Here is a 23,120-nt window from a genome sequence, read left to right on the forward strand (position 1 = left end):
GAATAACTTATTAGTAATATTACTCTGTAGTAAATACTTTGGTAGCTGTTTATGAAACTAAATACCTTAATGTTAATTACTACAAAACTATTATTTAATGACAAGGGAGTACCAAACAACTATTATACTTATTGCAGATTATGACATCTTGCCCATTCACAGCTATACACTGAAAATTATTTCACATGATTTTTATACATTTTTGGGTGCTGAGTTAAAAAAATGAAAACCATTCTTTTCCATCATGTAACATTCACAAAACACTTTCTTTGCTATAAACTGATTTGTTTACTGTTTTTGCACTACAATTAATTAAATATCAAATTTTATTGTCATGATCATTTGTTTAAATTATATATTTTGTAATATTAAAATTAAAATAGGTGCTTTATTCAATAATAGAATATAACTGGAATTGTCTGAGGTTAAACTAAGAGAGCGTTTTTGACAGACCTGATATTAGAAAGCTGATTTCTGATGCAGAATTTGATGGTGCAATGGATGACCTGAATTGAGAGGTTTGGGCATCTTTTAAAAAAGAAATTTCTAAGTTTGTCGTTAATAATAATGACCCAAATTATAAAAATTATGAAAATATTGTTATGAAATTATGAAAAAAGTGTAATGAATTGGGTTGCACCTTAAGTCTCAAAGTTCACTTTTTGGATTTGCATTTGGAATTTCGCCCTGAAAACCTTGGAGCAGTAAGTTAAGAGCAGGGTGAGTGACTCCATCATAATATCAAGAAAATGGAAAGAAGGTACCAGGGACTTTGGGATGTCTGCATGATGGCGGATTACTGCAGGATGATTCATAGGGACACATCAAAAAAGTGCATAAATGACGGGCCAACGAACAGCGTTTTGGATCAAAAAAACTATTAAGTGACAAAAACTAAAGAACGTATATGTAAATTAATGAATATTGTTCTTTATATGTATCTTCTTTCTATATATATTAATATTAGGTCGACTAAATATTTTCACGTTAAATTAAGAAGTCAAGCAAAATGACACCCTTTATTGGCTAAGTAAAAACATTACAATATGCAAGCTTTCGAGGCAACTCAGGCCCCTTACATCATCTTGCCTGAAGAAGGGGTCTGAGTTACCTCGAAAGCTTGCATATTGTAATCTTTTACTTAGCCATGCTTGACTTCTCACTATATCCATCATGGTTAACACGGTACAACACCCACGTACTATATGTTAAATTGATACATTAATTGTGAACAAAATTATATAGTACATGAATAACTTGTAATTGTCTAATTCAATTTCTTTTCAGTTTTGTACTGAAATTTGACGTGATGAAAACATTATACATTTATATTGTTATTTTGAATGAGTACATTTATTTTTTAATGAACGAAACAAAAAAAACTACTGACAATTAAAACGATTTTATGAGTTTAATTTTACAGACCTGTGTTATCTAGCCGCTTGAGTCATTTTTTCCCTTATGTCTTTTGAATTCTTTGATCTAATTTTTAGTATTATTCTTTGGGACTATGAATGAATGAAGTCCCACGTGGGCTTTACCCTGCTCGCGCCCGGCACGTGCACAGCGCAAAACAATGACGTCACAAATCACTACGGAACCGGAAGTCGAGAGGCGAACTTTTGTGTGCCGCGAACACTGCAGATAGACACCTGTATGTGAGCTCTGTGGATGAAAGTCTGCGAACATGGCTTCAGTTGGAACGTCAAGTAGAGTGTCAAGCGGCCGGGATCTGAGCTCTGTTCCTGAAGTGGGAGATACCCTGGGAGCTGTTGCACGCCTTGGGTAAGTGAGCGGCGTCCGTAGAAAGAGACTGAGAGGTTTAACTCCAACGAACGGGATGTGATTTTCTGTTTGTTTCTCTCGCACGTGGCTGTACAGATGCCGGTTTTGACCTTTTGCAAGCCGGCTATGGAAGGTGGGAATATAAGATTAGACGCTAATTCCGATTCTCAAACAGGGTGGTTGCTCAACACGTGCTCGTTAATTCTGCCTGTCACTTTTTAGGGTGTTTGATTTTAGCCTGTAGTTTTTTTCGATAGCATGTCCGTTTCGGTTCATAGTTCTATTTTCATTATTTGAAGTTTGCCTCTTTTTTCAACAGTGGAGCAGTTACTCTGTGACTTGAGAGAACGATACAACACGTAATAAAAGGCTGAGTTCACAGGATGTAGCCCTTAAAATAAGTTTTTATTCAGCTAGCTATAGCATTTCATTACATTTTCAGATACAGTATTAGGAAGACCGTTCAAATACTCCCCACAGTGAGTGGTCTAGTGATACCCCCATGATATTGACAGATATTTTAATTGCGCAACATCAGATTGCAGTTTATAGGTATTTTAATTGAAAATGCAGATGTAACCAGTACGTTCAAGCGATTTGTAAATAATTCCTTCTTGTAAGGTGAGTTATTTTTATTATTTAACAATATGCTTTCGAGATTTAGTGATAGTTTTTCCACTATATCTTAAAGGCTGGCGTTATTGTCCGTTCCCAGCCGTCCTGGGCACTGATGGTTCCCACCTCATGCTGCTGTGTAGGAGACATGCTACAGCGTAGCCAGAACTAGAAAGCACACGTTTAAAGATCCGTTTGGTGAGTAAGCATCCAGAGACATGAAGGATGACTAAATATTAGTGAAAAGTGGAAGTTTAGGTGTTTTTAAGATCAGCATAAATCTGGACTATATATATATATATATATATATATATATATATATATATATATATATATATATATATATATATATATATAAACAGAGCTCGGATAATATTATTCATAGATAGCAGGCATGTACTTTATTAATTGCCAGGCAACATACTTTACTTGAAATTTCTCTTGGTGTTACATTCATACACATAACAAGGTAAATACAATACAATGGTATATAACACAATATTACAGTGCACAACACCATCATGTCTTTATATACAATACAAATGAAAAATATTTGCACAAAAACATAGAGCAATATACTAATGTAGAATTGCACTCCTCCCCAGTAGTATTTCAAGTAAGTCCTCATAACAACAAGCACAAAGTAAACCAAATTTAGATTAAAGGTAATTCAAAATCGTGAAAAGACAGACATTAATCTTCGATTGTGTTTAAACATAGCGACTGTGGTGAGATAGAAACTGTTTAAATGTCTAGTGACTGCCTGCCTTTAGTGACTTAACATTTCTTCATTTTTAATAACTGAAAGAGATGGTTGTTTGGGTGGGTGTAGTCTGATTATATTTCTGACACTTTTTCTGACCCTTGATGTGTCCTCCATGGAGTTCAGTTTCAGGTCTGCAATCTTTTTTTGTTTGAATAGCACGCTGTAGTTTGTGAGAAGATGCTAACAGATCAATAAAACTGTACCAGCAATGATATGAACAGGTTAAACTTTTTAAGTTGATGGGCAAAGACATATGCTGCTGAGATGTTTTGATAAGAGCAGTTATATTTTCATCCCAGTTCAGTTTGTGAGTGATAGTTTTCAAGAAATGTAAATGATTACAATCTTTTCACAGTGACCCAATTTATAACTTGAGGTGTAGGTGATGAAGAGTGTCTTCTAAAATCCACTAGCAGGCAAATCCAAAAATATTCCTGTTCCTAGAACTGTTATGAGGATTTTTTGTTCAAATATTTAAATGAAATACAGGCAGTCGAACTTAGCCACATGACAGGAATCGGTAGGTCACATTTAAAGCAGTTGCACTCAAAATGTTCATTTGTTGTTTTTCATGAACATTCAGGTATAGGCTGGGATTTAATAATAGATGCTTGAGGGTGAAATGTGTAGCTTTTCTTTCAAAAAAGAAAAATGAATGCAAAAGTAACACATTTTCTGTTACACATCAAATTTTATAATCAAAGTATATAAAACATTAAATTAGTTTCATTCTCCATTATTTACTTTTTAAGTGTCACTTAATTTTTTTTTTTTTTTTTTTTTACACTACTTGGGAGACAAAAGTTCTATTTTGTTTTAATTCATAACATTCGAGGAACATGTTTAACTTTTTTGTTGCTTCACTTCAGCTCAGTTAATGAATTGCTCACAGCCAGAACAGAGAGAGGGGTGGACACTGTACAAAGTTCATGATTATTATTTCTTTTCACCTCTTCTGTACAATTCTTAAAACGTTCAGTTCATTGCCTGGACCGTGTAAATTTACAGCCTGTAAATGTCTTTGCTGTATTTAATAAGTTAAAGTAAAACACGATTTAGTGTTAGAACTTTATTGCCTGCCTTTGGCTTTCAGAACAAAGCCAAATTAATAAAATATTTAAAAAAAAAAAAAAATTACAGTAGTACTATACTACTGCATCCTCTAAAAGTGAATATATGACAGCTGATAAACTCGAAAACAAATTCTTGAGTGTACAAGGTAAAACCCACATCTGAAGTTGAGTATAGTTCAGCTGGCTTGATACTGTTTTATGATATGCATATAGTGGGCTTTGCAAGTTTAGGTTTTCAATTTGCTCTAGTTTTTATTTGGCTTTCCATCATTTTCCATTTTCTACCTTTATTTCATTTATTTGTGAGAATTTTTAGTTCTCATTATTCCTGCTAATTACCTGTTTCAATTCAAAACTCTACAGTTTCCTCTAAAATTCTATTTTGCAATAATCAATAACAAAAGCCAAGTCACTAGGAAAAGCTCAAATTGCTTAACGGAAGGAATGTTTTACCTAAAGGCTATTGTGCAGTAAAATCATGTGTTCAAGAGTAAGGAGCTAATAAGTGAACTAATAAGCTTCTGGTGTTTATATATAAAAAAAAAAAAAGTACCAGTACTACATACAGAAAAGTACTCAATTAGATACACTGAACTTCTTATACATTAGAAGGACTAATACAGTAGGACCCTAAGCCCAACAGAATTTGGAGATGTTGCAGCAATTTTCTTTACCTGAACCAGATCTCCCAGTTTGCCTACTCCATGCCACACTATGACTGAGGCCTATTGTCTTAGGAAATTTCCTGAGCAAAGCCAGATAACACAGCCAGTAACATACTGTTATAAATCTGATATATTATTATAATCTATGATTTATCACTTGAAATTTCAGATTTAAAGGAATGGTATTTTCTGTACTTTTTCAACTCAGTGTTTCAGATATTAGAAGACACAAATAAATATGACTTAATTATGACACATGAATGCAGCACAATCTGTGAGAATTACTGAACTTAGATTATGCCAATTTAAAAGAGACTGTGAATCAAGGTTATTATAGTTTTGCCTTTTTATATTAGTTTTTATTTCTGTATTTTTTCTGACCATACTTGGAAATTCAGTTTATTTTTAGTTTTCCTTCATCGTGTATTTTCAGTTTTTATTTTACATTTCTATCTTATTTTATATCTATTAGTTTTAGTAATTATGGTATGGTTGAAGAGCTACTATGGAGTTTAGTTTTTGTGCCATATTGAGACAGAACTGTACACTTAATGGTTTTGGATACAAGTTTAATGTTAGTGGAAGCTTACTACACAACATACTTTACTATTTGGTTTTGGATCAAAATCAGGTGCTGAATATGAACAATTTTGCACAATTTTATCATTTTTAATACAACGCAAGGAAAATCCCTGGTATGCAATATGTATGATATGGTGGATGTTAACAACAAAAAAAAATATGATTTTAACTATCTGTTTTGAGAGAGAGAGAGAGAGAGAGAAACATTGCAAAAATGGGGTCAGATATTTTTAAACATAATTCTGTTATTGGGTTGTTTTCACAATATCAGGTGTTAAGAATGATGAATATTAATTAAAAAAAGATTAATAAATATAGCATAAATACAAAAACACATTAGTATGTTTAGCTTTTCATCACTTGGCAGACTGTCTTCGCCTACCTACCTGTAGTTCAGTAGAGACGTTGCCAACTCGGGAATTTTACAAGGTTTGTATTGCTTTGTTTTTAAATTATATTTTTAAAGCAAAAGTGATTGTACGATGACCTTGTCAGTCTCTCAATCAGCGCTATTTTATTTTCATAAATCAGGAGTGGTCTCCTCTCGACTTTCTTGTGTACTCAGTTATGGGGATGGATATTTGAGGAGTAAACCGCATGACAATGATTATTATATTATGTACATTAAAGAACCAGCAACAGCAAATCAAATTAATAATATATTGAACAATTATTATAAAAGTAAAATTGAATAAATTGGACTCTGCAGCTGCATTAATAAAAAAAAATTGAGTATGTGTTCAGGTAAAGTACCACTTCCGGCTGATGGATTTGGCCCAAACATTAATACAGATCTACAATTGTGGTGGAACAACCAGATGCCAATTTTCATCCATCAATCTCATTGCAAGTTTGAATTATCATGTTTACACACACATACAATTCCAAAAAACAGTATTTTTGGACTCGGGCAGGTCTAAAATGTTAAGATTCATCAAAATGTTGAGGTCGATTTTTTTTTTTTTTTTTCCATGATTACTATACTTTCTCTATACTTTGCGTGCGAAGTAGCAGGTGAATTACTGTAAGCAAAAAGCAGGCACCTGAGAAACAAACTGAAACGTTACTCACTCTTACTCTGGATTTTTCTGTCCATACGGTAAAGCTTTTGTTGACTACCACATTCCAATTTCAGGCGTTTGAATTACATCTCAATATACAAAAAGCTCAAAGAAAGGTGGCACATAAATCGCTTTCTATTCCACAGCCTTTACATGCCTGTATTCAGCTCGTTCTGTCACCACAAATGCTGTGTGAAAGCCCACCCTTTGTCACCAGCCGGTGTTCACTGGATGACTATGTGTGGGCGGCTATTGGTGGGTGACATTCAGTTTTAGAGTTAACAGTTACAAGGGTTAAAAGCTAACAGCAAGAATATTCATTCAAACACGAATATTGGCAGAGTTTCTTTGCAGCCTTTGTTGATTTTAATAAAGCGTTCGACTCAGCTGATTGAGCTGCCCTGTGGGATATCCTGAGGGTTCATGGAATCCCCTTGAGGTTTCTAGATATCATGAGCGTTCTATACACTGGTGCTGTGAGTGCCACACAGAGTGGAGGCCGAACCTCTGTGTTTTTCCCAGTTGATTCTGGGGTTCGTTAGGGGTGTGTTCTTGCTCCTACTCTGTTCAATGCTTGTATGGACTGGGTGTTGGGGAAGGTTGTGGGGTCCAGCAGCTGTGGGTCATCTTGACTTTGTTGATGATGTTGTGATCTTTGCGGAGTCAATGGAGGCTCTGATTGGAGACTGAGCGAAGAGTCTGAGTGTCTGGGCTTGCGAGTGTCCTGGCTAAAAAACAAAATCCAGTCCTTTAATTACCTCTTGGGTACAGCCATCAGCAGTTATGAATAGTTATTATGATGAATTGAACATACAGAGTATCAGTATTAAGTTAAAGTGAAGTTAGGAGAAAGCCATGTTAAAGTAATGTGTTTTCAGCAGTGTTTTAAAGTGCTCTACTGTATTTGCCTGGCAAATTCCTATTGGCAAGCTATTCCAGATTTTAGGTGCATAACAGCAGAAGGCCGCCTCACCACTTCTTTTAAGTTTAGCTTTTGGAATTATAAGGAGACACTCGTTTGAAGATCTAAGGTTACGATTTGGAATATAAGGTGTCAGGCATTCCGATATATAAGATGGCGCAAGATTATTTAAGGCTTTATAAACCATAAGCAGAATTTTAAAGTCAATCCTGAATGACACAGGTAACCAGTGTAGTGACATCAAAACTGGAGAAATGTGTTCGGATTTTCTTTTCCTAGTTAGGATTCTAGCAGCTGCATTCTGCACTCGTTGCAAGTGATTTATGTCTTTTTTGGGTCGTCCTGAGAGGAGTGCGTTACAGTAATCTAGTCTACAGAAAACAAAAGTGTGAATTAATTTCTCAGCATCTTTCAAAGATATAAGAGGTCTAACTTTTGCTATGTTTCTTAAGTGAAAAAATGCTGTCCTAGTGGTCTGATGAATATGCGATTTAAAATTCAGATTACAGTCAACGGTTACCCCTAAATTTTTTACTTCTGTCTTAACTTTTAACCCTAGTGCATCAAGTTTATTTCTGATAACCTCATTGAATCCATTATTGCCAATTACTAAAATTTCAGTTTTCTCTTTATTTAGTTTGGGAAAATGACTATTCATCCATTCAGATATACCAGTAAGACATTGTGTTAGTGTATCGAAAGAGTCAGAGTCATCAGGTGCTATAGATAAGTACAGCTGTGTGTCATCAGCATAGCTGTGGTAACTACTCACGTTGTAACCTGAGATAATCTGACCCAACGGAAGCATATAGATTGAGAAAAGCAGCGGACCCAGGATAGAGCCTTGTGGAACACCATATCGGATATCATGTGTCTTGAAGTCAGTAGACGGATTGGGAGAGCATGTGGGGTCATGAGGTCACTGGAAAGTGGTGTGTGGCGCTTCTGATATCTATGCAAAAGGACGAAGGTCTGAGTCTTTAGAGTCCTAGTGCTTCTATGTCTTGCTATATGGTTGAGAGACATGGATGCTATTCAGTGACCTGAGATGCACTCTGGACTCCTTTGGTACTGTGTTTCTCCGTAAAATCCTTGGGTATTGTTGGTTTAACTTTGTGTCAAATGAGAGGTTGCTCATGGAGTCCTGAATGAGGCACATTACCTGCATTGTGAGGGAGCGTCAGTTACAGCACTATGGCTATGTGGTGTGTTTCCCAGAGGTTGATCCAGTTCGTAGGATCCTCATTGTTCGGGACCCGAGTGGCTGGACCAGGCCAAGGGATTGCCCACGTAACACCTAGCTGCAGCAGATAGAGGGTCCTTTCCAGAGGGTGGGACTGGACCGTGTGTCTGCCTGGGGGGTTGCCAACTGGATCCCGAGTTGTTTCGTTGTGTAGTGGGTGCGGCAATACACTGTACCAGTGCATGCTCCCAGACTTGGAATTTACTAATTCAACAGTACAGGTATAATAATGTTTGAAGTTTTATACAGTATTTTAAATGGATTTAAATCAGTAGTTTCAGTTACTGGACAATATTAGAATAAATTTACAATGTGTACATGCTAAGATAAATTAGGTAGTTTTTGATTTTACCATTGTTTATAAACCCTATGCTGAAATCCCCTCCAAGATTATAACCCAATTTGTTGTTACACTGTGGGAACCTACATTTCTGCCACACATTAAAATTCAAGCCTTGTATTTTGATATTTATGAATGTCAATACTGGTTTACTTAAATGATAGTTGAGTAACTATTTGATAGATATACCAATTTTTTAAAGCTGTTGTTACCGATATTTATATATTGTATATTGTATTACTGAAAAAAAAAGCCCAATATTGTTCCCTAAATGGAAATACTTTAATAAAAAGCCATTGAATGGGTTTCTGTTTTTGTCGTGGTATTGAGAGGTGTTGTGTATTGTAAAAGTTTACTGGTATTGGTATTGAATAAGTTGGGTATCATGACATCCATAATAGGTGCTTATCACTGCTTTCTTGATTTGTCAGCTATGAAAAAGTGTAAATGTAGCAAAGGGAAAGAAAAGTAATGCCTTTAAATAAAAAAAAATAATAAAAATGAGTTTGATGCTCAGCATTAAAGTATTTTTTTGTCATTTTTGAGAGTGGTTAATGTTGAAGTTTTATTAGTGTTTGAGAATCTAAACAGTGTTTAACATGTCGCACATATTTGCTAACATTGCCATGACCTGGGAGTATGAAATTGTAATAATTTATTGTGAAAACTGCACATTTATTGTGGAAATGTACCTCTTATGATAAGTAACACTTGTGAAGCCCACAATTTTAAATATGGAAAATTTGGTTAAGGAATGTATTACAAACATAAAGCCTCATCTCAAAATCCATTGCCCAGAACTATGTTTTAGATGATATATAAATGCCTGTGCTATCTTTTTACTATATAATAAAATGCTAAGATCTGTGTGTTTGCGTCCAGTCCGTCTGAGCAATTTGATTGGTAAGCTTGGCTTTGGTGACACAATCAAAAGAGGAAGTGCGAGTGTGAGGCATACAAGGGAGAGTAAAGACAATGGAGCAACGCAGAGAGTCACCTTCAAAGATGGAGAAGTATAAAAGCAGACAGGGGCTTGCAAGGCACTTTGAAATGAGTGTCTGAAAAGCAGTCTTTACGGTAACTTGCTTCACAGAGCGAGCGGCAGTCAAGAGAGGATCAGACACAAGAATGCAGAGGAAAGGCAGTGAAGATACACATAGGACAAGTGGTATCATTTTTTAAGTATGTATTTTATTACCTGTCTTCATCAGGTAACGTAGCTAGTGTATCATACATGAATATCAGTCTTATAGTGGTGACAACTGAGATTTTATCTACTTACACTGAATTTTTTGAGTGACCTTGGTGAACTCTTATGGTTAATGTTGATCAGAACTTTAACTTAATTTATTTTAAAACAGGAATATTGCATTTTCAGTTTTGTAGGATGAAATCCGAATACTTTGGGGGAGGACACAATACTGTATCTGTCAAACCCAAGTATTACAATATTGTATTATAGTGTCTCAGAAAATTTCTACAATTAGTACAGTATATACTGCTCAGCAGCCTTCAGATTCTGGAACCTTTTGTCAGTTGTAACCTTGGAGACAGCATCACATTGCACCAAGGAATTTGCACCAGTTTTTGATTTGTAATGCGAATTTCTTTGTGCTTGTATGCAATTTACTATTCATCATTTTACACTCACTCAGACTCTCACAGACACAATTAAGAGATTTTATGCTTTGTCCATGTTCATTACCAGTGGCATTTTGAGAAAATGTTAGATTCTTGCAGATTCATTATTTGTTACCCAAGCCTCCCTGTTTCCCTTAATAGAATGATGTAATTTGTTTATTAGCTTATTGTGTATTGTTTGGAAGGGAGATGAAGGTGTCACATTTATATTTTGCCTTTCTTGATCTTATATGGCAGTGTTAATGAGAAGTAGTTAACTCAGGGGTGAGTAACATATTACACATTTCATATTAGTGGAGTTTTCTGTTTTGAGACCCTGAGATGTCTGAATGAAACCTCTAGGTAGTGACCTGAAATTGTTCTAATAAACCAGCACTTTGGTGTTTTTCTTCAATTAAATAAACATAGTTTTGCTTTATGCATTCCTCATGATGTATTCAGGCAGAGTACTTGTTATTTTTGGTATTTAAATATCTGCTGGTAGTACTCACAATAAAGGCCAGTGGTGCCAAGTAAATGAAAACTGTTTCATATTTCGAGACATTCTGCATATTCTGTTTGTAGTGTGAAGTCAAGCAAAATTACACCTTTTATTGGCTAGCTAAAAAGATTACAATATGCAAGCTTTCGAGGCAACTCGGGCCCCTTCTTCAGTTATTCTGTTTGTAATTTTAAACTGTCAATATATTTTTTGTTTTTTAGGTTTGATTTTCTCTGCATGCCCATATTTCATCCTCGTTTTCAGAGGGAGTTTACTGCTAATCCAGGCAAATCTCGTCCTGGTGCCCAGACTAGGTCTGATTTGCTCTTATCTGGAAGAGGTAAGTTTTATTTTAATATGTTTGTTTTACCTTTCAAATACTTTTTAAACTATTTTTCATGGACCTTCTTTTTGAAACAGACTGGAATACTCTTATCGTTGGAAAGCTGTCCCATTGGATTGAAGTTGATTCAGATATAGAGATCACACGGAAGAACTCTGAAGCTGTAAGTTATTTCTTTTTAAATACACTCAACTATTGGATCTTTTTTGTTATGATGCATAACTGTGCATGTAATGATGGTTTTACACAATCTATTGGGTATAGTGTTCAATGGCTTTCATTTGGAGTAACACTTGTTTGTATTTGGAGAGATTTTACGCATGCACCCAGTTCAAACTGCTACTGTTAGTTTAGATATTTTTATGTATCTACTGTTAATTTAATGATAATATTGCTTGTTCTTTTACTTGTGGTATTAATTTCCAGATGTAAAATGTGTTTCCTTTCGTCTGACAGGCTCTCATCCAGGAGCTAAATTTTGCTGCATACCTCGGGCTTCCAGCATTTATGATCACACTCCGACAAGAGAACAATGCCAATCTGGCACGTTTGCTGCTCAACCACATTCATACAGGGCACCATTCTTCCATGGTACATGCTGTTCTTCCTTATTAGATATATTTCAACTTTTTTTTTTTTTAATATAACTGCTGCATGTACTACATTTTAAAATGTGGACTTTCTTTGTCTTTACAGTTGACACATATGCTTTTTTTTTTTTTTCTTTTATTGTGTAGCAACTGCTTAGACTTGTTTTTTTAATAACGATTTATGCCAAAAATGTTAGTATTAAAATTAGGCATTGATTAGGAATCTTTATTCATACTGTCAACCAAATTTGAAGATATTTTCGCTGCTATGTGCTGTTAAAATGAATTTTTCAGTTTCATGTTTTGCCATTTATAACTGAAATTATTCATTAATTTATTTTGCATTAAGGCTTTTTGGTACTTGTTCTGTCAGTAAAAGCTGTAAAGAAAAATGACACCACTGAGCTTGTAAATGTAGTTCAGCTTCTAATGATAATAATTAATTTTATTTATATAGCACCTTCCCCATGCTTAAGATGCTTCTATTTAGTTCCTGTGAGGGCTGAGCAAACCTCGTTATGGTGAGCAGCAGAGACATAAAGTACTGTGGCTCATGATGGTTTTAAAGGACAGATGATTTTGTTCTTAGTTTTATTGTTAGATTATTTATTAGTTTAATTATTTATTATTGTTTATTGAACACTTTGTGAATTTACGTACCTTGCAGATTTACACCAATCTTGTTGTTATACTGTATGTCCTCATTGCCTAGTCGATGTCCTCCGTTCAAGGTAGTGATGCCAGCTGCACCAAACCCATGCATCATATTCTAACACCCACCATCCCTCGCAGCTTCGCCTGTGTATTAATGAAACAGGACAGTGAGGAGGGACCCGCCCAGCTCTCTACTTCTGACATCACTCTTCCCCCTCCCCTCAGTCCGCAGCCTCTGTCTTAGATTAGCACGAATATATCACTCCTGCAAGCAAACTACAGGGAGTGCAGAATTATTAGGCAAGTTGTATTTTTGAGGATTAATTTTAATATGGAACAAACACAGTGCTATCAGTCAATCCAAAATGTTAATAAACCTGAAACCTGAATGTTTCACAACGGAAATGTGAGTGTGAACATCATCAGGGGAATACATATGTGCGCACAATTATTAGGCAACTATTAGTGTGCAGATTTATTATGCAACTAAAGGAAAAATTAAAATTTTCCCATCTCACTTGTTTATTTTCATCTGTTATAGTGAGAATAATAAACAAACACCTCAAAATTTACAAATAAACATCTCTGACATTTCAAAAAATAAATCAATCAATCAATGACCAATATAGCCACCCTTCTTTCCAATAACAGTCATAAGCCTTTCCATTCATGGAGTCTGTCAGTTTCTTGATCTGTTGACGATCAGCTTTTTGTGGAGCAGTGACTACAGCCTCCCAGACACTCTTCAGAGAGGTGTATTGTTTTTCTCCCCGTAAATCTAGCGTTTAAGAAGTGCCCACAAGTTCTCGATAGGGTTTAGGCCAGATGAGGAAGGGGGCCATGTCATTATTCCTTCATCTTTAAGGCCTTTACTGGCTGGCCACGCAGTGGAGAACTTCGATGCAAGTGATGGAGCATTGGCCTGCATAAAAATCATGGTCTTTTTCCTGTATCACTATTTGAAGAAAGTGTCTTCGAAAAACTGGCAGTAGGTTTGGGAGTTGATTTTGAGTTCATCTTCAATGCAAAAGGTCCAACTAGCTCATCTTTAAAAATACCAGCTCATACCAGTACCCCACCTCCACGTTGGAGTGGAGCTCTGTGCCCATTACTGATCCACAGGTCCATCCATCTGGTCCATCAAGAGTCACTCTCATCTCATCGGTCCATAAAACCTTTGAAAAAAATCTGTCTTCAGATATTTCTTGGCCCAGTTTTGACGTTTCAACTTATGTTTCTTGTTCAGTGGTGGTTGGGTTTCAGCCCTCCTTACCTTGGCCATGTCTTTGAGCACTGAACACCTTGTACTTCTGGGCACTCCAGGTAGGTTGCAGCTCTGGAATATGAAAGTACTGGAGGATAATGGGTTCCTGGTAGCTTCACGTTTGATTCTTCTCAAATCTTTGGCAGCTAATTTGCGTCTTTTGTTCTCAACACGTTTCTTGCGACCCTGTTGACTATTTGCAACAAAATGTTTGATGGTTCTGTGATCACACACCAATATCTTAGCAATTCCAAAAGTGCTGCATCCCTCTGAAAGATTTTTTACAATTTTTGACTTTTCAGAGTCAGTTAAATCTCTTTTTTGGTCCATTTTGCCTGAGGAAAACTAGCTGCCTAATAATTCTGCACACCTTGATATAGGGTGTTGATCTCCTTAGGCCACACCCTCCCTCATTACACAAATACACATCACCTGACGTGCTTAAATCCAATAAGCATTCAAGTTAATACAGCTTGGAGTTGGAATATACGCATTAAAAATGATGATATGGTCAAAACACTCACTTGCCTAATAATTGTGCACACAGTGTATGGTTCTTAGCACAACAAGAGAAGTCACAAAATCAACCGGAATGTTCAAGCAAATTATAGAAAAAAACCCAATCTAAATCCGTTAAGTAGTTCTCTCATGAAAAGCGGACAGGCATACATTCGGGTCTAAAAAACTATAAGAAATTTTGCGCTTGGACCATTTTTAAAAACGTTTCTTAGCATGCACCTATGGTCCAAGGGTAAGCTACATTCCAAATTTCAAGTCCCAAGTCCTCATGGTTCAGGAGATTTCGTGATGAGCGAGTCAGTGGTATTTGGCTTTTATATAGATACTAGCAAAATACCCGCGCTTCGCAGCAGAGAAGTAGTGTGTTAAAGAAGTAATGAAAAAGAAAAGGAAACATTTTGAAAATAACGTAACATGATTGTCAATGTAATTGTTTTATCACTGTTATGAGTGTTTCTGTCATATCGATCTATCTAATCTATCTGCTCAAAAAAATTAAAGGAACACTTTGAAAACACATCAGATCTCAATGGGAAAAGAAATCCTCCTGGATATCTATACTGATATAGACTGGGTAATGTATTAGGAACGAAGGATGCCACATCGTTTGATGGAAATGAAAATGATCAACCTACAGAGCCCTGAATTCAAAGACGCCCCAAAAATCAGAGTGAAAAAATTATGTGGCCGGCTAGTCCATTTTGCCAAAATTTAATTGCAGCAACTCAAAATTGTACGCAGCACTTTGTATGGCCCCTGCGTTCTTGTATACATGCCTGACAACATCGGTGCATGCTTCTAATGAGATGACAGATGGTGTTGTGGGGGATCTCCTCCCAGATCTGGACCAGGGCATCACTGAGCTCTTGGATAGTCTGAGGTGCAACCTGGTGGCATTGGATGAACCAAAACATAATGTCCCAGAGGTGTTCTATTGGATTTAGGTCAGGAAAGTGTGGTGGCCAGTCAATGGTATCAATTCCTTCATCCTCCAGGAACTGCCTGCATACTCTCACCACATGAGGCCAGGAATTGTCGTGCACCAGGAGCCACTGTACCAGCATAGGGTCTGACAATGGGTCCAAGGATTTCATCCTGATACCTAATGGCAGCCAAGGTGCCTTTGTCAAGCCTGTAGCGGTCTGTGTGACCCTCCATGGATATGCCTCCCCAGACAATCATTAACCCACCACCAAACTGCTCATGCTGAATGATGTTACAGGCAGCATAATGTTCTCCATGGCTTCTCCAGACCCTTTCACTTCTGTCACGTGCTCAGGGTGAACCTGCTGTCATCTGTAAAAAGCACAGGGCACCAGTGGTGCATCTGCCAATTCTGGTATTCTATGGCTAATGCCAATCGAGCTGCATGCTGCTGGGCAGTGAGCTCAGGGCCCATTAGAGGACATGGGGCCCTTGGGTCACCCTCATGAAGTCTTTCTGGTTGTTTGGTCAGAGACATTCACACCAGTGGCCTGCTGGAGGTCATTTTGTAGGGCTCTGGCAGTGCTCATCCTGTTCCTCCTTGCCCAAAGGAGCAGATACTGGTCCTGCTGATGGGTTATGGACCTTCTATGGCCCTCTCCAGCTCTCCTAGAGTAACTGCTTGTCTCCTAGAATCTCCTCCATGCCCTTGAGACTGTGCAGGAGACACAGCAAACCTTCTGGCAATGACACGTATTGATGTGCCATCCTGGAGAAGTTGGACTACCTGTGCAACCTCTGTAGGGTCCAGGTATCGCCTCATGCTACCAGTAGTGACACTGACTGTAGCCAAATGCAAAACTAGTGAAGAAACAGTCAGAAAAGATGAGGAGGGAAAATGTCAGTGGCCTCCACCTGTTAAACCATTCCTGTTTTGGGGTCATCTCATTGTTGCCCCTCTAGTGCATCTGTTGTTAATTTCATTAACACCACAGCAGCTGAAACTGATTAACAACCCCTCTGCTACTTAACTGACCAGATTAATATCCCATAAGTTTCATTGACTTTATGCTATACTCTGATTAAAAGTGTTCCTTTAATTCTTTTGAGCAGTATATATATATATATATATATATATATATATATATATATATATATATATATATATATATATATATATATAATATACAGTCTTTGGGATGCGAGCAACTGTTGCTGGGGGTGCCAAAATCCATGAAGGAAGAAAAATGAAAAACATTATTTGTACAAAATCATAATTTATTTATCCATTCCTAAATAATTAAATGGGCAGGCTATTTCGTATCAGTGCAATTCGCTGCTTGTTAAAACGGATGACTCCCGCTCTTGCGTGCAAGTCTGCGTGGATATTATGAACTATCGTTTCTGTTCAAGTTCTATTTAAATTTTAAATAGAAGGAATTTTTATTTAGTCGACAGAATATTATTCCAGAATAAATCAACTCAAACCTTAAATAACTTATAATATTTTGCTCTCCATAAAAATATATCCTGTCAAAATTATACAAATTAAAATATGAACATGGTGCATAACAAAACCTGGAAATATAAATAAAATTTGTTCTTTTCAGCAATAACAAATCAAATCATTCAGTTGTCTTTGCTCTTATGTCATTTTATCAGAGCTGGACGCGTGGCATCTTTTTTTGGCAAGTTCGTTTATGTTTGGTATGAGGTTCTGTGTTGTGGAGATTCTCAGGATGGACTGCAGGTGCTCACCAGTGAGGCGACTCCTGTGTGCTGTTTTGTTAGTCTTCATGACTGAGAAGAGCTTCACACACAGATATGTGGTACCAAACATGCACAAGGTTCGAGCCGCATGTAGACGGAGCTGGAGCATTTTTGCGGGAATGGAGTGAATAAACTGTGCACAGGTGCAGTTTCCACATCAACGGCAAATGGGTTGCGAAACAACTCAAAATTCTTTTTTTGTTCTTCAAAGCCACCAAAGCGCCGTGCGAACTCAGTGTGCAGTGCGCTCAGTTTATCAGTAAAGTTCGTATTTGTGAACACTGTTGTACCGACTTGGTTCAACATTACTTGGCAACAGGGAAAGTGGGGCAAGTTGCACTGGTGCATTTGTGTCTCCCATAAAAGTAGCTTCACTTGAAATCACTTTGTGATTTTGCACGGATAAAAAAAGTCTGTTGAAGTGTCAGATTTTTCTTTAACTCTTCTGCTTTCTGTATCTTGTGCATTGCATTCAGGTCTTTTAGGTTATCTTGATGTTTTGTCTCATAGTGCCGTCTTAGATAAAATTTTGTAATTACAGCAACATTAGCTCCAGAAATGAGACACACTGGTTTACCGGCAATGTCAGTAAACATATACTCAGACTCCCATCGGTTTTTAAAGGCTCTATGTTGAGAATCGCCTTTTCTCTTTGGCATCGTGTGGGCTAGCTTCGCAATAACTTGCAGCATCATAAGCTAGACTTGATTAACGCGGTAAGTGTTCGGCAAGGCAGCTGAAGCGCTGCATTATGGGATGTGTAGTTTGTGTTACCAGCGCTTCATTTCCCCGGGCCATTAATAACAATAATACAGTATATAAAATGATCTCGCAGGCCGGATATAATTGCACGCCGGGCCGGATGTGGCCCGTGGGCCTTGAGTTTGACACATATGGACTAAATAGAACTTGAAAAGAAATATTTTTTCGAATGTGATCGCACAATTCAGATCGAGTTGACGCGCACTACAGTACATCGAGCCCGCGTGCTATGGTTTTGCCTGTGTGCCTCAGTAAGTTACCCTCCCCTCGCTCTTACTTTTTTACCGTTCATCTAATGAATACACTGAGTATGGCTTTACCAAAACAATCATTGATCGCGAATAAAGTATCCATTATTCATAAAACTTCAATTGGTGATCTGTCTTTCTGCGTTAACCGCATATGTTTTCATACGTCTCAAACCAAGTGGATGCGAGGCTAAAATGAATCGAGAAGCGCGCGTACATACTTAGTGCATCCCCTCTCGGGAATCGAACCTCAGACGTCGGCACTACGGGCGAAGGCTCTACTATTGAGCCACGGCGTGTGGTTTGTCTATTTGAGCGTAGCAGTGTAATTCGGTTTTTGTTCAGCACTCTTTGGAACTGTTGCTTTTTGTCTGCGCACTGCGTCAGTTCACGTGAGCCGCTGAATATGGTTTTATATGTCACTCGCTCGCCTCTAATTGTTTCGCTGTCTTCTTAATTATATAATGCATGTTTTCTTCAGCACTTTTTGTAGCTCTTCCTGGTTTTCTACGTAATGCATGATTACGTGAGAGGCGTGATGATGTCACACCGAAACTCCCACCCACCCCCAAACACGGCTTTCGAGCTCAACTCCATTACAGTAAATGGAGAAAAATAGCTTCTAGTTATGACCATTATGCGTAGAATTTCAAAATGAAACCTGCCCAACTTTTGTAAGGAACCTGTACCTGTAAGGAATGAGCCTGCCAAATTTCAGCCTTCTACCTACACGGGAAGTTGGAGAATTAGTGATGAGTCAGTCAGTCAGTCAGTCAGTCAGTGAGTCAGTCAGTCAGTGAGGGCTTTGCCTTTTATTAGTATAGATTGATTCATAGACGGTACTGGTTTGAGTTGCATTTAGAATGTTCTGCTTAGGCAGGAGTCATTAACATCTTTAATGAAAAGTAATTTATTGATATAAAAAATACAAACGGGAAATTTTGAAGCTGCCCTTTTCCAAAGAGAATGTAAGGTTTGTTTGTAGTTGACAATAAAACTTAAGGCAGTGTCACTATCAGTCTCTTATAAATACATTTATTAACTGACAAAAATGCAGGGTCCCACCAGTATGACAGCGCACAGATCAGCAGGCAGAATGGTCAGGGCTGCAGTAAGTAAGCCTAAAGCTCCCTGTTGGCAGCTACAGATTCCAACTCTTCTTGGGCAATTTCCACATGTTCCCAGGTCATCCACTACATTTAATCCCTCCAATGTGTCCTGGATTTGCTGTGTGGTCTCCATCCACTAGGAGATTCCTAGAGCAGCTCCAGTGGGAGCTGGTAAGGAGTATCCTTACAACCCATCCAAACCACTTTAACTAATCAACTGACTCCTCTAGATCTATAGCAACAGCAACTCTACTCTGAGTATCTCCTGAATTGCTGAGCGACTCATCCTATAAAAGAGTGTCAGCCTAGTGGCCTTGCAAAGAAATCACATTTCTGCTGCTTGAATTCACAATCTCGTTCTTTCAGTCATTACTTATAGGTCATGACCACAGCCGAGTACAAGGCCTGTACGTCCACCAGTTTACTGAGGGCTTTGTCTTTAAACTCGCCTCCCATTTTTCCACCATGGACCAGTACAACGGATCTACAATTCGAGTACTCATTCCTGTTTGAGCATGTTCCATTCTTATTCACAAGAGCATTTTCCAGAATTGGTTCATTTAACAATGTTTTAGTAAAAATGCATGCGTATAGGCCAGTGTATGCATACAGCTGGATGACTTGACTTGTGAATTATGTTACAAAAGGAATGTGAATTTTTTTGTGAATGGTTTTGATGTTGTTTGCTTTTCCACAGTTGGTCACCTTTGGCTTGTGCTATAGCAGAAACTTTCTCTCTGGTCATGAGAAAACATGAGAATTTTTTTTTAACAAAAAAAAATGCTTTGGTTGAAATGTTCCTTTAACCTGTAGGTGCATAGAGCTCAGAAAAATGTCATCCTGACTGGCAAGACTTAGTACTGGCTCATTTCAGAATTTTGCCAGTTTACTTTTCAGAGCAGCATTTGTTTATTCTACCATGCTTGTGGGTTTTGGATAATAAGCATAATGAAGTTGCTGGCAGATTTGTACCCCTTGCACACACCTTGAAGTATTTTATTAACAAAATGTGTACCTCTTTCACATAGCTAGCACAGAGTTTATTTACCCTCAGTCTCTGCTTTGGCTCTCCTGCAGGGGAAGGCCTGTCTTCATTTACTGTTTCCATTTACATACCCCAAACAATACTACTGCATTTGCTTAGTTGATTGGACAGAATGTACAAATGATCCTCATGGCTTGGGAAAGGCTGTCGGCGCATGTTTTAAATGTATCAACTAATTGGCCCGTCTCGCATCTTTTTGCAAATATGTTGTGTAAAGTCTGGCAGTTGTGAGCAATTGGCAGCCAGACCAGATAAGATTACAGGTCCAGTAGTAGGTAAACCGGCCTATTTGGGGTGACTACGGCCATATGCAAAGTTTACCATGATAAAGTCATGTATTGTGGTAATATCACCAATATTTGTGCACATATCACTTAACATCACCCTAAGATAAACTCTGGCACCATGCACACAGTTATGCCAAATAAGTAGCATACTCTGGACACAACTTTAAATAAATTGCCCAGCAGTTTTGGTAAGGCAAAATGGATAACAAACTATATTGCATATATTTATTTGCAAGGATTTTCATCCATAAATTCTATTTGAGAATGCAGGATTCCACAACATGTTTCATACTGTCAAGCCGAGGTACATTATTCCGTTGCAGTTCTTTCTCTCAGATAATAGTAGTTCCAGCTGTACACAATGATGCTAAACTGGAATTAATACAGTTACTCTGTAAGGCGGAAAGAGTTGCCCTAACATGTGATTCATGGACTTCGAGAAACACACAGTGTTATGTTACATTAACATCACATATATACTGTAACTGATGAATGGTGCTTACCCTCATATGTCCTACCAACCGTAGTCGTACATGAAAGTCATACCAGTGCCAATATGTCTGAACTACTTCTCAATGTCGCAGGAATGAGGAATTGAAGAAAAAGAGCCAGTGTTTGTCACTGACCATGCGGCAAACATGCTTGTTGCAGCTCAGGTGGTTGGCTTTCCTCACGTTAAGTGCTACTGTGCCCACACATTAAACTTGACAGTTCAGCTCACACTCAAATTACTGGCCACAAAGAAGAGTAAGATGCATCAAAGAGTTTTTTAACAAAAGCACTCAAGGCCTTCAAGCTTTGTAGCAAATGCAGAAATTCTTGGATCTTGCACAGCACAGGCAGATTACCAGTATGCCAGCCTGGTGGAACAGTACACATGGTATACTGCCAGTGTGAAATTTCTTAATTCCATATATTTCTATTATAATGGATACAGTTATGACGTTTACTTCTTGACTTAATTGAAACACTGTTGTATATTACCCTCAATGACTTGAACTTATCAAGTTAGAAAGAGATTCTGTTTTCAATTACAAAAAAAAACTTGGTCATAAATCACAATATTGAATTGCAGAGGTCTCTGCCAGTTCCGACCCTGACTGGTCATTGTTGGAGGTCTCTCTTTATGGAAATTTAGAATTGAATACTTAAAGGGGAATTTTCTATTTGGCCTGGTAAGATTTGATGAAATGCTGAGTAGTGAAAAATGTAAGAACAACATCCTTAGAATGAGGGATTAGTGATATGGCCGAGTGAGAAGGAGTTAAACCCTGGGCAGACTGATATGCCAAATAAGCAGCAACAACTGCATGTGGACTTGAAAGGAGGATGACAACCACAAAATCAAACAGACACACATTGACAGTAACATGTAAGTTTGGCAATACCTTCAGCTGAATTGTGGTTATGAGGCACATGCTTGCTTACCTTTAGTTGGGAAAAGATGCTGCTTAGTGCTCAGCATAGATCATCACAACACTTCTCACATTAAAGTAACTACTTCTAAATTACTAGAGCAATATTCTCCTAAGGACAAAATAAGCCAGAAAGATACTCTACCAGCCTCAGTTGCTTGGGTGATTACTCCTTCAGCAACATACTGTGGTTGACATCCTTATTTTAATAGGAGATCTGGTCCAAGGACTTAGTGAAATTCCTGTTGAAAACAGAACTGCTAGAGTACAACCATTCTTTTCTATCTGAGTATTGTTGTTGGACAGTCTCTGGGACACAGGTGCGTATTCCTTCTACCTCTGCAAGTCAAAAATAATAGAACGTATGACAGTTCTGATGGTTTCAGTCTGAGCAAGTTTTCTAGTGTCAGTCAGTCTACCAGGTTTCCCTGAAACGAATACAGTCACACAGAAACAGAGAAAACAGAAGAGATTAGCAAACGAAGAAGCGCTGATGAAAGATGTCATATTTAATTTGTTCCATCTCTCCACAAATAAAACTGGGTCTGTTTCTGGGTTTTGTGCTCTAAAATATAATTGAGGCCAGCATGCATCCCTGACCCATACACCGCTCTTAAAAATCTGTATGTAGGCCCTTAGGCTGTGGTGTGAATTACTGGGTTTATTTAGTTAAAAACAATTTATGTTATTCCTTTACTTTTTGTTTTGTTTGTAATAGTACACTGCCACAGCCTATATCAGACACAAATTGGAGTGGAGAATGAAATTATCGATCTACTCCGCAAGTGAACTCTGGCGTTTCTGTCTGCCGCTGCTTGCCAGCGCTCTGTTTGTGTACTTTTACTAGTTAACTAGTAAACTGATAACACACATTTGCGTCGCTTGCCTCCTTCTGCCTTAACACGAGCCCTCATAGAACTGTTCTTTGCTGGCTGCAACCTGTGTGGGTAAGTGAAAACTTTCTCACTGATTCTCTGCTCAAGTAACTAGCTTTGATGAATAGGTGGTTGAAACTG

The 23,120-nt window shown here is 37.6% G+C and overlaps 1 protein-coding gene across 1 annotated transcript in view; it reads left to right on the forward strand.

Annotated features, from left to right (window-relative positions):
- The first annotated feature begins 1,593 nt into the window (after positions 1–1,593).
- prmt5 (protein arginine methyltransferase 5) overlaps positions 1,594–23,120 on the forward strand; it is a 70,784-nt gene continuing 49,257 nt past the window's right edge. Inside the window, exons 1-4 of the mRNA XM_039747984.1 lie at positions 1,594–1,785; positions 11,396–11,514; positions 11,595–11,680; positions 11,974–12,108. Of these exons, the coding sequence (XP_039603918.1) occupies positions 1,688–1,785; positions 11,396–11,514; positions 11,595–11,680; positions 11,974–12,108 (438 nt within the window). The 5' untranslated portion in view covers positions 1,594–1,687. The remainder of the gene's footprint in view (positions 1,786–11,395; positions 11,515–11,594; positions 11,681–11,973; positions 12,109–23,120) is intronic.

This window comes from Polypterus senegalus, chromosome 1 (genome assembly GCF_016835505.1).
Source record: "Polypterus senegalus isolate Bchr_013 chromosome 1, ASM1683550v1, whole genome shotgun sequence".
Classification (NCBI taxonomy): Eukaryota; Metazoa; Chordata; class Cladistia; order Polypteriformes; family Polypteridae; genus Polypterus; species Polypterus senegalus.